General features: G+C 48.0%; 1 protein-coding gene across 1 annotated transcript in view; it reads left to right on the top strand.

Annotated features, from left to right (window-relative positions):
- Positions 1-19,476, top strand: part of LOC126992053 (potassium voltage-gated channel protein eag-like) — a 137,215-nt gene extending 117,739 nt beyond the window's left edge. The window contains exons 7-12 of the mRNA XM_050850735.1: positions 377-505; positions 7,999-8,043; positions 11,909-12,033; positions 12,524-12,616; positions 12,857-13,159; positions 19,315-19,476. Coding sequence (XP_050706692.1) covers positions 377-505; positions 7,999-8,043; positions 11,909-12,033; positions 12,524-12,616; positions 12,857-13,159; positions 19,315-19,476 — 857 coding nt within the window. The remainder of the gene's footprint in view (positions 1-376; positions 506-7,998; positions 8,044-11,908; positions 12,034-12,523; positions 12,617-12,856; positions 13,160-19,314) is intronic.
- Positions 19,477-19,688: the final 212 nt, after the last annotated feature.

Genomic DNA, 19,688 nt, shown 5'->3' with positions numbered 1-19,688 from the left:
CACACACACACACACACACACACACACACACACACACACACACACACATTCTGATATTACTGCACCTAATCAACATCTCCCCACTTCTATATCACCCCTACCTAAAGCACCCCTTACAGCCCTCAACACCCCCTTCACCACACCACAAAACACACTCAATAACACCCATACCACAATACCTTAGACCCTTTCCCCCATTCCTTACCTCCCCATATCCTTATCCACCCTAGCAAACGCACCCTTATACCCCAAACAGCACCCCGTCACCCTCCCCACCACCACCACCCTGCCCTACCCTGTCCCTCCCCTCCAGATCCCTTTCCCGTCCCTCTCGGAGAAGATACTAACACCACTACCATTGTGACTTGCCTTGCAGGGACCCCACTATGGCTTCTCCTCCACATCGCCCCCATCAAGAACGAGAAGGACATCGTGGTGCTCTTCCTATGCACCTTCAGAGACATCACCGCCCTCAAGCAGCCCATCGAAGCGGAGGACTCAAGAGGTAAGAAATTAAGCGGTTGGAAAGCTGTGATAGGGTGGTGGAGAGGTTGGAAAAAGGTGGAAGATGAATGGGCATGTTAGTGAAGAGATTGAGTAGGTGGGAAGGCAAATTGATGTGTTGGTGAGGAGGTTTAGATGAGGGAATGTGAAAGGAAGTTTGTTAAAGGTGGAAAGACAGGTACAAGTTAATGAGGTTGGCTAGATAGGGTGTTGGAATGGTGAATTCATATGTTGGTGAAGAGGTTGAGTAGGTGAGGTTTTGAGGAGGTTAGTTAGTAAAGAGGTTAGGATGAGATATTGGCAATAGATGGTGGTTAAGATGAGGTTGATGAGGTTTAGGTGAAGTAGGTGAAGTGGGTGGGATTATGGGAAGGTAAATCGATATGTTGGTACAGAGGTTTATATGAGGTAATAGATGTTGGTAATAGGTTGGGTTGATTAGGTTTTAGAGGTGGGTTGAAATGTTGGTGAGAAGAGGTTGAGTAGGCGAGGTTATGGGAAGGTAAATCGATATGTTGGTAGAGAGGTTTATATGAGGTAATAGATGTTGGTAATAGGTTGGGTTGATTAGGTTTTAGAGGTGGATTGAAATGTTGGTGTGAAGAGGTTGAGGAGGTGAGGTTTTGGGAAGGTAAATCGAAATGTTGGAAGAGAGGTTTATATGAGGTAATAGATGTTGGTAATAGGTTAGGTTGATTAGGTTTAAGAGGTGGATTGAAATGTTGGTGTGAAGAGGTTGAGTAGGTGAGGTTATGGGAAGGTAAATCGATATGTTAGTAGAGAGGTTAGGATGAGATAATGCCAATAGATGTTGGTTAAGATGAGGTTGATGAGGTTTAGGAGGTAGATTGACTTGTTAGTGAAGAGGTTGAGTAGGTGAGGTTATGGGAAGGTAAATCGATATGTTGGTGGAGAAGTATAGATGAGATAATAAATGGTGATTAATAGGTTGGGTTCACGAGGTTTAGGAAGTGGAATGATACGTTGGTGTGAAGAGGTTGAGTAGGTGAGGTTATGGGAAGGTAAATCGATATGCTGGTAGAGAGGGTTAGATGAGGTAATATATGGGGTTGGGGAGGTTTGGTTTAGGGAGGTCTGGAATGAGAATGATTATTGAAGAGGTTGAGAGTAGAGGAAGGTTATTATGGGAGAGAAAAATCGATATGCTGGTAGAGAGGGTTAGATGAGGTAATGTGAATGCAAGTTGTTTTTTTACAGCTAAAGAAACAGCTCAAGGGCAACCAAAAAAAGGAGTAAAAAAAATAAGCCCGCTAATCGCTGTTCCCACAAAGACAAAAGTAATGAGCGGGCAAAAGAGAGGTCAATTTCGGGAGGTTGGTTCGGGAAGTTGGTTAATTAGCTGAGGCTTTTGAAAGGTGAATTGACGTGTTGGTTAGATTAAGAGGTAAGAGAATAGGTAGAGGATAGGTAGAGGATAGGTAGGGAAATGAGAAGGATAGTTAAGGACAGTTGGGACGGAACAAGGGATTTTTTATGTTTTTTTTTTCACTCCAAACTGAAACTAGAATGAAACCAGATGTCGTATGAATTGGAACATGTACAGAACAGGAAGTGGGGAGATGGGAAGGGAAATGGAGATGAGGGGAAAAGGGGAGGAGAGGAAAAACGGGGGAAGAGGAAAGAATAGAAGAGAAAGGGAGAATACAGGAACAGGGGAGAAGAGAAAGAGAGGGGAGAATACAAGAGAAGGGAAGAAGAGGAGAATAAAGAATAGGAAAGAAGGGGAGAATACAGGAACAGGGGAGAAGAGAAAGAAAGGGAAGAATACTGGAAAAGGGGAGAAGAGGAAAAATGGGAGAAGGGAAGAGGAAAGAATAGGAGAGAAGGGGAGAATACAGGAACAGGGGAGAAGAGAGAGAAAGAGGAGAATACAGGAAAAGGGGAGATAAAAAAAGAGAAGGGGAGAAAAGGAGAAAAGGGGAGGAGAGGAAAAATGGGAGAAGAGAAGAGGAAAGAATAGGAGAGAAGGGGAGAATATAGGAACAGGGGAGAAAGAAAGGGGAGAATAGAGGAAAAGGGGAGATAAAAAAGGGGAGAAAGGGAGAGAAGGGGAGAAGAGGATTAGTGTGAAGGGGGGGAGGGAGGGGAAAGGGAGTGAACAGGTGATGGAATAACTAACACAAAAAAGGAAGGACAGGTAAAGGGAAAAGGTGGAATGTAATAACGGGAGATAATTAGTTACAGGTGAGAACGACAGGTGATAGGTTAATGACACACGCACACACGCACACACACACACACACACACACACACACACGATAGCAACACCCCAAGGTCACACTACACACACACACACACAACGCATTAACAACACAAAAACAAAAACAAACAAACACATAAACATACAAAATAAACGACAACTCAGGGACACGCTCATTTAACGAAACTCATTTACCTGCGACTCATTTCCAGGTGATTACAGAGCTAAGTCACACTCCTCGGACGCGCAATTACAGCCAGGTAACGCCAGGTAGCACGGGATATTACCGCTGCCAGGTGTTGTCAGATATGCACAGGAACAGCTTGGGGCACCTTCATTTTCTTGGTTGCAGGAACAAAGGAAATGCAATGTAGGGCGTTGACAGGGTTGGGAAGGGAGAAAGATGAAAAGTAGGGAGGGAAAGAGAAGGGAGGAAGTAGTAGGGAAAGGAAGGGAGATAGGATAGGGAAGGAAAGAGAAGAGAAGAGAAGGTAGGAATAATTAGGGAAAGGATGGGGAAAAGGGCAAGGATGGAAGGGAAATAGGATAGGGAAGGAAAGAGAAGAGGAGAGAAGATAGGAATGGGTAGGGGAAGGAAAGGGGAAAGGGCAAGGATGGAGGGGAGATAGGATAGGGAAGGGAGAGAAAGACGAATAGGGAAGGAAAGAGAAGAGGAGAAAAGATAGGAAGGGGTAGGAGAGGGATGGGAAAGGGCAATGATGGAGGGGAAATAGGATAGGTGGAGAAGGTTATGATAAGGAGGGAGAGGAAGGGAGAGAAAGACGAAGAATAGGGAAGGAAAGAGAAGAGGAAAGAAGATAGGAAGGGTTAGGGGAAGGAAGGGAAAAAGGGCAAGGATGGAGGGGAAATAGGATAGGTGGAGAAGGTTATGATAAGGAAGGAGGAGAAGGGAGAGAAAACAAAGATGTGTATGAATAGATAAAAGATACAGGTAAGGCTTCAGGTATAAGAACACATACTGACACATCACATAACATACTAACACATACTAAGACAGGACAGACACATACACAGATAGAGAAGAGACAGAGAAAAAGAGAGAGAAAGACACAGAAACACACGGAGGAGAGAAGAAAAGAGAAGAGAGAACAAAGGAAGGGAAGGAGAAAAGGAAAGGAAAAAAGTAGATAGATATAGATAGACAGATAGATAGACAGAGAGAGAGAAACACACAGACAAACACACAGAAATAGACACAGAGAAGGAGAGAAGAAAAGAGGAGAGAGAACTAAAGGAAGGGTAGGAGAAAACGAAAGGAAAAAGTAGATAGATATACATAGACAGATAGATATATAGAGAGAGAAACCACAGACAAACACACACAGACACGTACAGAACACAAACAAAACAGACAAACAGACAAACCAAAGGGACTGTCTCAACCACCCTCGTCAGACGGGCGGAACACAATCTGTTATTCAGGAAACAATTTGAGCTGCAGGAACCAGGGGGGGGAGGAGTGAGGGGGGGCAGGTGAGGGGGGAGGGGGAGGGGGAGGAGGGGGAGAAAGGTAAGGTAACAGGTAGGCGGAGAGAAGGATGAACAGGTAAAGTGGAGAGGTGGAGGAGGATATATGGAGGAGGGAAGGGAAGGGAGAGAAGATGAGGGGTAGGGAAGGAAAGAGAGGAGAGAGGGTAGGAGGGTAGGGGAAGGGAGGGAAAGTGTGGGTGGAGGAGGCTGGGTGGAGGAGGGAAGGGAAGGGAGAGAAGATGAGGGGTAGGAAAGTAAGGAGAGAAAAGAGAAGAGGCAGGGTAAGAGGGGAGGGAAGGAAGGGAGAATGGAGAGATGAGGGGAGGAGAGAGATGAGAATGAAAAGAGAGATGGAAAGGAGAATGAAGTAACAGGATAATTGAACAACTACTAAAAACAAACAGGATAGGCTGTCAGACAATCTTACTTAGGGTGTGAAGCCATGTACAGTGTGCCCAACTATATCCTAGCCAGCCCAACCAACCCTTAGCGTGGCGTTAGCTCGGTGGACTGCCCAGCTAGATTAACTCACCTACCGGTACTAACAGCATGAACACAGCCCGTAGAGTTGTACCAGACGCCGCAGATGGGCAGTTCCACGGAGATATGATGCCTGGATGCTGCGCCTAGATACCATTGCCTGTTGCCTATCTCTCTCTCCCTTTCTCCCTTTACCTCGCTCGTGTGTGGAGAGAATGAGAGAGAAGAGATGAGGAGATGAGAGGAGAGGAAAGAGATGGGAGGGAGAATGGAGAGATGAGGAGAGGAGAGGAAAGAGATGGGAAGGAAAGGAGAGATGGGAAGGAGAATGGAGAGATGAAGAGGGGAGAGGAAAGAGATGGAATGAAAAGAGATATAGAAAGGAAGGTAGAAAGAGGGGAAGGAAAGAGACAGGAAGGGAAGAAGTAGAGAGATGGGAAGAAGAGGAGAGATAGCAAGGGAAGAGAGAAGAGATATGGAAATGAGGAAGAAGGAGGAGAAAGGAAAGAGAAAGAGGAAAGGGAAGGAGAGGAGAGGAAGACAGAATAGAAATGAAATGGAGAAGGAAAGGAGGTATAGAAGAGAAAAACGAGAGGTAGGAAAAGAAGAGGAAAGGAGAGAAAAGAAAGAGGAAAAAGGAAGAGAAGAAAAAGAAGACAACGAAGACAAAACTACACGTGAGGAAAACAGCACAAAGAAGAAAAGGAAAAGAACAAAAACCTCACATACGAAGAGGAAGAATAGGAGGAAATAAAAGACCCTTAGACGAGGCCCCGTTCTGCCCCTTTGTTCCTCGTAAGGCGCCTTGGACTACATATATTCCTTGATGTTAGAGCCTTAGTAAACAGCTGACAGGGATGGATAAGGAGACAGCGGTAGGGAGACAGGGACAAATGGAGGGTGAAAAGAGAGAGAGAGAGAGAGAGAGAGAGAGAGAGAGAGAGAGAGAGAGAGAGAGAGAGAGAGAGAGAGAGAGAGAGAGAGAGAGAGAGAGAGAGAGAGAGAGAGAGAGAGAGAGAGAGAGAGAGAGAGAGAGAGAGAGAGAGAGAGAGAGAGAGAGAGAGAGAGAGAGAGAGAGAGAGAGAGAGAGAGAGAGAGAGAGAGAGAGAGAGAGAGAGAGAGAGAGAGAGAGAGAGAGAGAGAGAGAGAGAGAGAGAGAGAGAGAGAGAGAGAGAGAGAGAGAGAGAGAGAGAGAGAGAGAGAGAGAGAGAGAGAGAGAGAGAGAGAGAGAGAGAGAGAGAGAGAGAGAGAGAGAGAGAGAGAGAGAGAGAGAGAGAGAGAGAGAGAGAGAGAGAGAGAGAGAGAGAGGATACACGTGTCCGCCACCAAATTGAAGAGGAAGAAGAGGAGATAAATATGGGATAGGTAGAAATGGAATAGAAGAAAAAAAAAAGAAAAAAAAATAAAAAAAAAAGGTAGAGATGAAAAACAAAAATAAATAGGCATAAAAAAATACAAATGAAAAGGAAAGTGAATGTATACAGGTAAAAAAAAAAAAAAAAAGGTCACGGTGCAGCTATCCAGGTGTTACATTACCTGAGTTGGAATTGCCCAGGTGTGGAGAGAGAAAAAGAGAGAGAGAAAGAAAGAGAGAGAAAGTGCATCAACTGCCCTCATTAGCCCACAATTACCTTACTCATTATCACATTTCCCTTAACGCCCTTCTGTCAGAGCTCACTAAAGGTCACTGGTGTATTTCGTGACTCACTGACTCACGGATTTGCTTGAGTCATTTAGTTTTGAGTCACTTTTACTTTTTGCTTTCATTTTCATTACCTGTCCTTGTCTGTAGATATTAATTACCACTATGGGTTATTTGTGTGTGTGTGTGTGTGTGTGTGTGTTCATTTACGTACACACCTGCCTAATGTATACTTCTGGACATACATGAAAAGACAGACATACATACATACTCTCTATGTATCTATCCATCTATCTATCTATCTCTTTCTCTGTATTCAAATCTTGACTCTGTTTCTGCTGCTACAACCACCACCACCACCACTGCAACCACCACCACCACCACCACCACCATTAGGTGATACCCCCATCAAACACCCTATCACCCGTTTTTCCATTCGTTTCCTTTCGCTTTCCCCTTATTCAACCACCATCACCACCACCTCCACCACCACTAAGGATATAATACTGGCTTGGTACTAAAAATGTGAGAGACACGCCAGTCCTCGTCGACAGACCGACATGGTCGGCGTCAGCCCACAGAGTCGGTCTGTCGGCACCCTGCAACGGGCCGCCATTGGCAAAGGCCCGTGCTCCCCCCTATTAGGAGGGAGTGAATGTTTAACAACAACAACAACTAAAGTTGAGGACATACGCTATGGATTCGCGTGGCCTCAGTGCTCAACACCGTGACAAAATTGTGTTGTTCGTGTAAAAGGCATTGTAGAGGATAAGGTGTTACTCCACATAAACAAACACACACACACACAAACACACACACACACACACACACACACACACACACACACACACACACACACACACACACACACACACACACACACACACACACATCAAGGTAATGGATACAGCAGTGGTGGTGGTGATGCTGATGCTGATGGTGGTGGTGGTGGTGGTGGTGGTGGTGATATGTGACATTCTGTGTTTTATTGGTAGTCTAGAAGAGAAAGAGGAGGAGGAAGAGGAGGAAGAGGATAAAGGGGAAGAGAAGAGGGAGTAAAAGCAAATATGATGTAGGAGAGAAAAATGAGATAACATAAGAGATATAGAGATAAAGGAAACATAGATGGAAAGAGAGGAAGAAACAGTTGGACAAAAAAGAAGAGAGAGCTGGTGGTGATGATGATGGTAGTGTTACTGGTGATGGTGATGATGATGTTGCTGATAGTGAGAAAGAAGAATACAGTGAGAGAAAAAGAGAGAAAGGAACAGAAAAAAACAAGAACAGAGAGCAAGTGATGGTGACGATGATGATGTTGATAGTGAGGAAGAAGAAGAGAAAAATAGAAGAGGAGAATAACAATGTAGGGAGAGATAGGAAGAGAAAAACAAAGAACAGAGAGCTAGTGATGGTGACGATGATGATGTGGATAGTGATGAAGAAGAAGAGGAGAAAGGAGAGTGAAAAGAACCATAACAGAGGAGAATAACAATGTAGAGAGAGATAGGAAGAGAAAAACAAAGAACAGAGAGCTAGTGATGGTGATGATGGTGGTGGTGTTACTAGTGGTGATGGTGGTGATGGTGGTGGTGGTGGTGGCGACACTCTGGCCCGGTAGTGAGATATACATAGGCAGGTGATGACGTGTGTGTCGTTTCAGCCTCGGACAGCACGGAGAGCTCTGGGGGAAGGCTGCCCACCAAAAGTAGGTACCCCTGGCCCGAGCCTGGCCGCCTCTGACACCGCCACGCGCGACCCTCCTCCCCCCACCTGCCAGAGCCTACGATGGGCCGGGCGACGCAGACACCACCCACCGGACGGGAACTAAAATTGGTGTCTATCCCGAACCGCGGACCTCAATTCACCCCTATTCCGCGTTAAACAGACAAACGCGGAGCTAAATTTTGACCTTTTCGAGTGTGTATAAAGCCATGAATGATGTCTTCCGGATGAGGATCTAAAATTGGTGTGTCTCTCCCGAGCCGCAGACCTCAATTCACCCCTATTCCGCGTTAAACAGACAACCGCGGAGCTAAATTTTGACCTTTTCGAGTGTGTTTATAGCCTTGAATAATCTCTACCGGCCGCGAAGCTAAAATTTGTGTCTCTATCCCGAGCCGCGGACCTCAATTCACCCCTATTCCGCGTTAAACAGACAACCCGGGAGCTAAATTTTGACCTTTTCGAGTGTGTTTATAGCCTTGAATAATCTCTACCGGATGACGAAGAGAAAATGTGTCTCTATCCTGAGCCGCGGACCTCAATTCATCCCTGTTCCGCGTTAAACAGACAACCGCGAAACTAAATTTTGAGCTTGTGTTCATAGACTTGTATAATCTCTACCGTGACGAAGAAAAATGTGTCTCTATCCTGAGCTTGACCTCAAATCATCCCTGTTCCGCGTTAAACACACAACAGAGGAACTAAATTTTGTCCTATTCGAATAGTCTGCTGGCACTGACTCAGGACACTCCCGACAACCGACAAATTGGTGTCTGGAAGTATTGAACCGTCCGTGGATCTAAATTTTGTCTTGCGTGTGTCTAAAGGCCTTCAGTTATCTCAGACAATCGCGGAGCTAAATTCTGCCCTCTTCGAATAGTCTCTGCCGGCGCTGACTCAGGACACTCCCGGCAGCCGACATAAAATTGGTGTCTGAAAGTATTGAACCATCCGTGGATCTAAATTTTGTCTTGCGTGTGTCTAAAGGCCTTCAGTTATCTCAGACAATCGCAGGGCTAAATTCTGTCCTTTTCGAATAGTCTCTGCCGGCGCTGACTCAGGACACTCCCGACAACCGACATAAATTGGTGTCTGGAAGTATTGGACCGTCCGTGGATCTAAATTTTGTCTTGCGTGTGTCTAAAGGCCTTCAGTTATCTCAGACAATCGCGGAGCTAAATTCTGCCCTCATCGAATAGTCTCTGCCGGCGCTGACTCAGGACACTCCAGGCAGCCGACATAAAATTGGTGTCTGAAAGTACTGAAACGTCCGTGGATCTAAATTTTGCCTTGTGAGTGTCTAGAGGCCTTCAGTTATCTCCTCTTCCGCCTGCCAGAGCCTACGAAGGGCCGGGCGACGCAGACACGATCGGCCGCGGAGCTAACATTGTCGTCTCTTATCTGAGCATTGAAGGGACAACTAAATACTGAATTCATCTCTTTACGGCACTAACTCAAGACGCTTCCAGCCGCGGATCTTATAATTGTTGGCTTATTCGAGTATTTTTTAGTATTCAACCGCGGACCTAAAATTCGTCTCTTTTAAGCATGGAACAAACAAACGACCTAAAATTTACTTCTTTTCCTAAAACTGATGTCTCGTCTGGGTGTGTTTTTAGCATGGGACAGAACCATAGACTTAAAATTCGTCCCTTTTCCGCATTGAACAGACAACTGCGGACCTTTATTTTGTCTATTTTCCTGACTCTGTGGCCTTAAACAGACAATCGTAGACCTAGAATTGATGTCTCCTGTCCGAGTGTGTTTTTGGCATTGAACAGACAATCGCGTCCCTAAAATTTTGTCTCTCTCTTCCTGACATTTTAGTAAACCGAAAACCGAAAAATGTTGTCTTTTTCGATTGTTTTCCTTTAGCATTGAATAAGCGCGAACCTTGATTTTCTCTCTTTTCTGAGTGACTTGTTTGGCTTTGGGAGAAAAGCGTTCGTAAAATATTGTCTCTTTCCTTGATATTTTTGCACTGAACACACAACCGCACACCCAAATTATGTCTAGTTTTCTTCAGTGTCTTTTAATCTTTCATCTCTCAACCACGGATCTAAAATTTCGCCTCTTTTCTGAGTGTCTTTTAAGCCTTCAATAACCTCAAGATCTGTCGCGTGTCCTATTACCGTCAATGACTCAGAACACTCGCAGGCTGGCGCGGAACCTCAAATATTCCCTTTCTTGAGTGTCTCCAAGCATGGAATCAGCGGCCGCGGACTTCAAACCCACGTCAAAAGTGTACTAGAATCACCTTTTCCTTCCCAAGCGTCCATTCCCCCTTTGAAGAGTCTCAGTATCCGCCGAGCACATCACAAAACCCCATGGACAGGTTCGAATCCCTCTTGAGCGCACTAGATAACACTTAAGCCATTCCAAGCGTCTCTTATGCCTCGGTAACGTCTTGGATTGGACTCCTAAACGCGGGACTGTGATATGATAGACTCCGGTCCCCTACAGCGCCTTCTGCAGGTCCTCGGGGGTGGTCAGTCGCGGCGGTGTTACGGGAAAGCCCAGAGAAGAAGGAGGAGGAGGAGGGGACGGCGGTGGAGAGGCGGCCATGGCGATACTTGTTGTGGTGGTGCTTGTGGAGTGGTGGTTCCTGTGTGTGGCCGCCGAGCCTGTAGTTCCTCCATCCCTCCATCCCTCAGGCACTCCTTCCCCCCCCCCAGCCTTCCCTCCGTCCTTCCTGCCGTCGCCACACTCTGCTCCCTTCCAACCCCCACAATATCCACGGTTTCCCTTGTGAGGCCTAAGTGTGGCAAGATGACCAGCGCTTCTCTCTGCAGTCCCCCCTAGCTTCAGGCACCCGCACCCCGTTTTCTTGAAGCCCTCTATACCCGTGTTCTTAATCGGCTCGGCGCCTCAGTCCGCTAATTTGAAAAGCCTCTTGTGGAAGTTGCTGGGCTTTTCATGGGCTGTTTGATGGTAGTGATGGTCCAACACGCCTCTGCACCATAAAAGGAATATCGCCCCCGCCCCCATGAAATCCCGGTTAATTTTCTCTGTGGCCTTGGAAACTAGAAATGGGCGCCAGATACGTTTAAGGATATGGACCTAAGTTAGCCTCAGTCCCCCCTATACGTTCAGGCAAGCACCTCCCGTTTTCTATGCACTGGGAAAGCCGCCCCACCCTCAACCTCATCCTGGTAGTGGAGTGAAGCGTTGGGTTGCATCTGGCCGCCGTCTAAAACACCCGAATCCGTGTTTTATTTCTCCTTTGACTAACTAAGAATGAGCCACTTGTATGTTGTTTGGTGTCCATGGATCTTTTTCTCGTCTGGTTCTTCTTCCTTCTCTCTCTGTGTGTGCAAATATATGGTGATCACTTTTGACTAAACATTCTCTTTTGGTCTGAAGGGTGTTAAGTGGAGACCCCTCAGCTTGCATCACCCAGCCTTAGAGCCTTACCCTTGTAGCTGTGTAGTGCTGTAGCCTTACCCTGCTCGTGGCCTTCGTCCTGAACCTTACCCTATCCTTCCCAGCCCCAAAATCCCACAATACCCTGTCCTTCCCCGTGTGTAGCCCTGCTCACTCCCCCAGCAGCCCCACACTTGAGCCAGCATGGTGCTCTACTTTCGGCTTGACAATGTTTTAAACCCTCTCGTGGAAGCCAAGATTAAACCATTTTTGAAGCGAGATCAGTGTGTCCACTCGGCTCATGCCACTATAAAAAAACCTGTGATTGCGAGGGTGACTAGTGTAGATTGCACGGCTCTTGGACCCCTCTCATTTCCTCACCCCAAAGCTCCTCGCCTCATATCCACTATACCTCCTCGTCCTCCTCCTCCTCGTCCTCCTCCCCCTTCACCCTAACCTCACTGCCTTCTGTTCTCCATCTCAAGCGGGCCTCAGCAAGTTCGCCAAGCTGGCCCGCTCCGTCACCCGCAGCCGCTCGGTGCTGGTGACACAGTTCTCCTCGCACCTCCCCGCCATGAAGGACGTGGCCAAGCAGTCCAACATCACCCATGTAAGTGACGGCCAGACAGGGAGGGAGAGAGAAAGGGGAGTGAACAGGTAGGAGCAGAAGGAGGAGAGAGTGTATAGGGGGCAGGTAGCGACAGTGAGTGGTGGAAGAGGTAAGGAAGAGAAGGAAGGTACAGCGTTAGTAAGTGACAAGGAAAGTAGGAGAATGAGAAGGAAAAGAGCCCTAGTATAAATGACGGAGAGAGTGTGGGTGAAAAAGTAGGAAAATGATAAGGGAAAGACCCCTAATGTGACAAGGGGAAACTGTGTGAGAAAATGTATGAGAATTAGAAAGAGAAGTAGTATAAGTGATTGGGTGAAGAGATGGGGAACATAAGAGAGAGAGTGAAGAGGAAGGATGGAAGTTGAAGGGAAAAAAACAGCATCACACAAACACACACACACAACCAGGCAACAAGTAAACTCTCTCCTCTCTCTCTCTCCGCCACCACCACCCCCACCACCACCACCACCACCGCCACCGCCTCCGCCAGATGATGAGCCTGAACAGCGATGTCATGCCCCAGTACCGCCAGGAGGCACCGAAGACCCCGCCGCACATCCTCCTCCACTACTGTGCCTTCAAGGTTAGCGCGAGTCTACCCTTAAACTGGTAACAGAAAACGGGTATTGGTTTGGTAATAGAAAATGGGTCTTTGTTTACCTTTTGTTACTTTATGTTGTTGTCATCCTCTTTCCGGCCATCTTGCTCGCGATCTTCCTCACCTTCTAAACTACTTATGGGATTGTGAGATTGTGTAGGAAGATACATATTCCATCATCTTCCTTCTACTAATATCTTTCCCCTCCTTCGCCCCCTCCGTCAGGCCATCTGGGACTGGGTGATCCTGTTCCTCACCTTCTACACGGCCATCATGGTGCCCTACAACGTGGCCTTCAAGTACAAGACCTCGGAGGACGTGTCGCTGCTGGTGGTGGACTCGATCGTGGACGTGATCTTCTTCATCGATATCGTGCTCAACTTCCACACGACCTTCGTTGGGCCCGGCGGCGAGGTGGTGTCTGACCCTAAGATAATACGAATGAACTATCTCAAATCGTGGTTTCTGATAGACCTCTTGTCGTGCCTCCCTTACGATGTTTTCAACGCCTTTGACCACGATGAAGATGTAAGTAAGTGTGGCTCTCAAGGCGAAGTGAATGATAAAGTAAGTGTCCAGGACTTGTGTGCGCTTCTTGCTGCTGCTCCCGCTGACGCTGATGCTGACCCCCCCTCAGCCCCCTACCACCGAGACCCCTCCCCCACCCCCCCAACCACGCTGCCTCCACCCTCACGCCGCCCTCCCCGCTCCTCCTACCCTCCGCCGCCGTGACAGCACCCCACCCTGACCCTCCCTCCACACACACAAACAGCTTCTCTCAACCCCCTCCTGGTACTGTCCCCCCCACAGCCCCGACTCACAGTAGTGTGTTGTCACCCCTGTGTATAGCCCTCTCACCCCCTTTTGTGTGCTCCCCTGCCCGTCAACACCAGTCCGTGCCTTCAGCGCCATGTATTTACCCGCAACACCTATCCTGTGTCCCCCACACCTGTCAGTCACTCCCTCCCCACCCCCCTGCTGGCTGGCCTGTCAACACCCGTCCGTGCCCTCAGCGCCACGTGTTTACCCGCAACACCTATCCTGTGTCCCCCACACCTGTCAGTCACTCCCTCCCCCCACCTCCCCGCTGGCTGGCCGGCGTCACTTGCCCGGTGGCACCTTCATGTAGTTGTTGTCGTTGTTGTTGGTCACATGTGTGCCAGTACCAGTCCAGTACCAGTAGTGTACAGTGTGTGAACGCCCCAAGCCGCGGACGAGCCCGCCTCGTCACCGCGCCGGCACACACACACACACACACACACATGCCACCTCGGCCGCTGGCGCCGCCTGGGTGTCGGCGGCCGCCCCACACAGTCCCCCGCCGGGGCGCCGTGCCCGCTGCAGGGAGGTGACGGAGCAGCGGGGCGCGGCGCCCAGCTCCCCAGCCTTGCCCTTCTCGTCACGGGGGTGCCCAACGAACCCACTTGTACATTCACCGCCGCCGCCCTGCCGGGCCGTCACGCCGAGCTTTGCCTCGCCGCCTCAGTACAAGTGGCTTCGGTGGGAGTCTTGCCGCCTCGCGGCGCTGCTCGCCTTGTAAGATAACCTTCCTTGCAGCCACCGGCGGGGCCGCTGCGCCCCGCCCCACGCCCGCAGGTGAGGTGCCCTGGACAGGGCTCGGGGCTCCCGGAGAGTGTCCCTTCCCCCCCACGGGTCCTTTACGCCCCCAGCCGTCCACGGCACACTAGAGCGTCAGGCACTCCATGACCCTTGACCCCGTGGAAGCTCTGACCAGCGGCCCCAGCGTCACCCTGGCACCCTGGTGCTGCGGTTGACCTGGGGGCCGGCGCTGCGCCATGCCGCCCCCTGCACCGCCGCTGTGGTGGCGGCGGCGGCGGGGGCGGCGGGGCAGGGAAGGAGCGGGACTCCATGTATGTCTTAATATTAACACTCGCGGGTGTCCTGTCTGTACCACACACACAGACCACTCACACACACCAGCCACACACGGCCACACACACACACACACACACACACACACACACACACGGCACCCGCACTGCACCCGCCACACCCGGCACCCGGCAGCAGCAACACCCGTGAGACACACCCGCACCCCAGCTAGTGTCTGCCCCGCACCCTCACCCCGCAGGCCCTAAATAATGTGCCGCGGACACCGTGGCGGCGGCGGCGGCGGAGGCGGTGGCGGTGGCGACGGGAGGGACGCCACCCTGCGCTGCCTCCCTCCGCTCCGCCCCGCGCCGCGCCTCGCGCCGCCACGCTGCCGCGGCTTCAGTTATAAATAATAATTTCGTGTTTGATTAAATAAGCAAACCTTTCGTAAACAGAACCGCCTTAAACAGTAATAACAACAGTAGTAACAATAACAATAATAATAACAATAACAATAATAATAACAATAACAATAAGCAATGTAGTTTTGTGGTGTACATTAAGTTGTTCCCTCCGTCACAGCCAATCAGCGTTCACCTTTCCCTACCTGACCTGACATGACCTCAAGAACAACAATAACAATAACAACAATAACAATAATCAGTGTAGTCCCAGCCAGCCAGCCAGCAACGTTCACCTCTCCCTGGCTGACCTGACATGACCTCGTTAACCAAACACAAAACTCCCAACACTCGAGAACGCGAAACGAATACACAAACAAACACACACACAAACACCAGAGCATTCACGCGGGACTCCAATGAACAATGCGAGAGAGAGAAAGCGAGAGAAAGAGGAAGAAAAAAAACGCAACAACATAAAGAAAACAAAACAAGACAAACACAATTAGCATACACGGACGCAAGAGTTTGGGGGTAAAAAAATGATAACTGCGCAACTTTCCTCTTTATTTTCCTCTTTATTTTCCTCTTTATTTTCCTCTTGTTTCCCTTGTTTGACTTCATTTTCGGCGCTAAACGGAGGGGAAAATGACCTCAGTGAAGATGATGATGATGATGATGACGATAATGATGATGATGATGATAATGCGTTCTTTTCTTTCTTTCTTGTTTGTCATTGTCCTCCTTGTATCCATGTGTCCCCCCTGTATCCTCATGTGTCCCCTCGTGTCCTTATGTGTCCTACCCCTCTAAGTGTGTCGCCATCATGCACATTCAACAACCAATACAAAAAGGGACAAATTATCATGAAATCGAGGTAAAAAAAACTCGTTATTTCTATTAATCTTATCTCACCTGCCCTGCCTATCTGCCCACCTGTCTGCCTCGCCTTGCATAATTAAACTCAGGTGTTCACTCTAATATAACACTCATAAAATTACACCAGGGAAGAATTGATCAGGAGTATATATAGAGTGATCTAATCTAGGGTATTTGAACGCTTACCTGACTAACTAATTACCTTCTCACCTACCTGTACTTTCCTTCCCACTTTCCCTTTTAACTGCCTACCTAGCTGTTATCCCTCCCTTTATCATCATTTCCTCTCTTCTTTTCTTTCATTTTATCCTTTCAGTCCTCTATCTCTCATCGTCTCCCTTTTATCACATTCGCTCTCTTCCTTATATTAACCTGGTTCTTATCTCTCCCTTCATCATCATTTCCTCTCTTCTTTTCTTTCATTTTATCCTTTCAGTCCTCTCTCTATCTCTCATCGTCTCCCTTTTAGCTCTTATCTCTCCCCTTATCATCAATGCCTCTCTTCTTTTCTTTCATTTTATCCCTGCAATTCTCTCTCTATCTCTCATCGTCTCCCTTTATCACAATCCCCCTCTTCTCTTTTCTTTTCCTTGTAGTTGCTTACCTTCCCCTCTACCTTTTATCATTCCTTTTATCATCATTTCCTCTCTTTTTTATTTTATTTTATCCCTTCTATCATCTCTCTATATCACTCATCGTCTCCCTTTTTCGCATCATCTCTCTTCCCTTTTCTTCCTCCCTCCATTTCCTTATCTTTCCTATATCCTTATTTTTCCCTTCGTCGTCTTTTCTTTCTCTTCTTTTATTTCATTTTATCCCTTCAATCCTCTCTTTATCACTTATCGTCTCCATTTTTCGCATTCCCTTTCCTCCCATTTCTTCTTCCCTTCATTTCCTTTTCTTTCCTTCATCCTTATCATTCCCTTCGTCTTCTCTCCATTTCTTCTTTTATTTTATTTTATCCCTTCAGTCCTCTCTCTTATCTCTCACTGTCTCCCTTTTTCACATTTCTCCTCTCTTCACTTTTCTTCCTTCCTTCATTACCTTATCTTTCCCTTCGTCGTCTTTCCTTCTCTTCTTTTCTTTCATTTTATCCCTTCAGTCCTCTCTCTATTCCTCACTATCTTCCTTTTTCACATTCCCTTTCCTCCCTTCATTCCCTCCTACCTTCCTTCCTATTTTTCTACCTTCCAACATTTTCACCTTCCCACCCACCTACCTGACGCGTACACACCTGGTTCACCTTTAATCAAACACACAAAAAATATCGTTACACCTGCACACAATCAACCTAAAACACGTATCATTTATCTAATCAAACGTTTAAAAATCGACGTGGCGCTTCGGGTAATTAAAATGATTGCACAGGTGAACACAGGTAGGGTACAGGTGGGGGGTACAGGTGGGCGGCTACGGGTCTTTCCCACGTATGTTACCTGCCGCTTCACCGGGTTAAGTGTAATTAACGAGCCTCCCCCCCCCCCCCCCCCCCTCTTCCCTGTGCGCACCAAGCCATTTCTCTGTTTCTTGCACATATTTATCACGCAGAAAAAGGAGAGAAAGGAGGAAGGCTTGCCGTTTATAACTCATGACTGACGGCTCCACGCACGCCATCTTGCGCACCACCTGACTGACTGACTGGGTGACTGGCTGACTAATGGACTGGGTGGGTGGCTGACTGGGTGACTGACTGACTAACTGACTGACTGACTGACTAACGATGATTGATTGACTTGGTGGGTGGGTAACTGGCTGACCGACCGACTGACTGACTGACTGACTGGGTGACTGACTGACTGACTAACTGGGTGACTGGCTGACTGACTGACTGACTGACTGGGTGACTGGCTGACTGACTGACTAACTGGGTGACTGGCTGACTGACTGACTGACTGACTGGGTGACTGGCTGACTGACTGACTGACTGGGTGACTGGCTGACTGACTGACTAACTGGGTGACTGGCTGACTGACTGACTGACTGACTGGGTGACTGGCTGACTGACTGACTGGGTGACTGGCTGACTGACTGACTGACTAACTGGGTGACTGGTTGACTGGGTGAATGACTGACCGACTGACTGACTGACTGACTGAGTGACTGGGTGACTGACTGGGTGACTGACTGACTGACTGACTGGGTGACTGACTGACTGACTGACTGACTGACTGGGTGACTGACTGACTGACTGACTGGGTGACTGACTGGCTGACTGACTGGGTGACTGACTGACCGACTGGCTGACTGACTGGGTGACTGGCTGGTTGACTGACTGACTGACTGACTGACTGACTGACTGACTGACTGGCTGACTGACTGGGTGACTGACTGACTGGCTGACTGACTGACTGACGCACACACACACACACACACACACACACACACACACACACACACACACACACACTCCCTCTCTCCCTCCCTCCCTTCCTGCCATCCCATTCACCAGGTTTAATAGGTCGGAAAAGGAGAAGACAAAGAGGGGAGACAAAGGAGGGGAGAAACACGTACTTGCACCCCAGACCTGTGTATTCTCCTCCCCTTCCCTTTCTCTCCCTCTCCCAAATCCCTCCCACGGCAATGGAACGTAAAGAATGTCATGTTTAAGAAGTTTCCATACAGGGAGCGAATTCTTGGCTTAATGTTAGGAGAAGTTTGTTTTTGCTTCATTCCTTATCTGAAGTTACCTGAAAGTACATATGAATACCCACACACACCTTTCCAGAACTCATATTAGCCATCAGGTATTGTATTAAGAGATCGCATTCTTTTTTTATAACTTTACTTTAAGCGATCTGAAACTACGTAAAGCATTATGAACCTACGCAAGGAAAGCCTCAAACACCTTTCCAAACTTATATGGACAATCAGGTGTTATAATGAGATCGGATTCCATATATAACCTTACCTGAAGGGATTTAAACCTACTTGAACACACACACCTTTCTAGGCTCGTTTAGGCAAGCAGGTACTGTCGTAAGAGATCGAGTCCTTTTCATAAACTTATATAAAGGGATCCAAATCTATCTGAACGTATACACACAATCCAACACCCCTTTTTAAACACCAGTAGGCGATCGACCCCCTTTTAAAGACTCCACTAGGCAACATGGACGTATAAGACATCTAATCCCTTTTAAAATCTTATCTAAAGGGATCTAAACCTACTTGAACCTATACACGCAATCCAACACCCCTTTTTATACACGAGTAGGCGCTCGAACCCCCTTTTGAAAACTCCAATAGGCAACATGGACGTGTTAGACATCTAATCCCTTTTAAAATCTTATCTAAAGGGATCTAAACCAATTTGAACCTATACACACAATCCCAGACCCTGTAATCACTCCACTAGGCAACATGGAAGTATAAGAGGAGACCCAACCACTTTTAAAACCTCCACTAGGCAACACGGACGTACAAGACATCTAATCCCTTTTAAAATCTTACCTAAAGGGATCTAAACCAAAATGAACCTATACGACATCCCAGACCCTTCATAAGCTCCACTAGGCAACATGGACTTATAAGAGAGACCCACCCCTCTATAACCCTTCTACCCACACACAGGGCATCGGATCCCTCTTCTCAGCCCTCAAGGTGGTTCGACTCCTAAGGTTAAGGCGAGTGGTGCGCAAGCTGGACCGCTACCTCAGTGCACGCCGCCATGCTTGTGTTGCTCTTGTGTTTCTACATGCTGGTGGCATACTGGCTCACCTGCATCTGGTATAGTATAGGTGAGTGTTGCAGGGGTGGCAGGGGTTGGGTAAGTGGGGATCTGTGAGGGGATGTGGGGTGAGGAGGTGTGTGAGGATGTGTGGGGGGTGTTTGTGTGTGTGGGGGGGCGGTGTTGTGTTGTGTTGTGTTGTGTTTGTGTGTGTGTGTGTGTGTGTGTGTGTGTGTGTGTGTGTGTGTGTGTGTGTGTGTGTGTGTGTGTTTTCGTT

The sequence above is a fragment of the Eriocheir sinensis genome, unplaced genomic scaffold, assembly GCF_024679095.1.
Source record: "Eriocheir sinensis breed Jianghai 21 unplaced genomic scaffold, ASM2467909v1 Scaffold391, whole genome shotgun sequence".
In the NCBI taxonomy this organism is placed as follows: domain Eukaryota; kingdom Metazoa; phylum Arthropoda; class Malacostraca; order Decapoda; family Varunidae; genus Eriocheir; species Eriocheir sinensis.
This window is presented reverse-complemented; position numbering and strand designations above follow the sequence as displayed.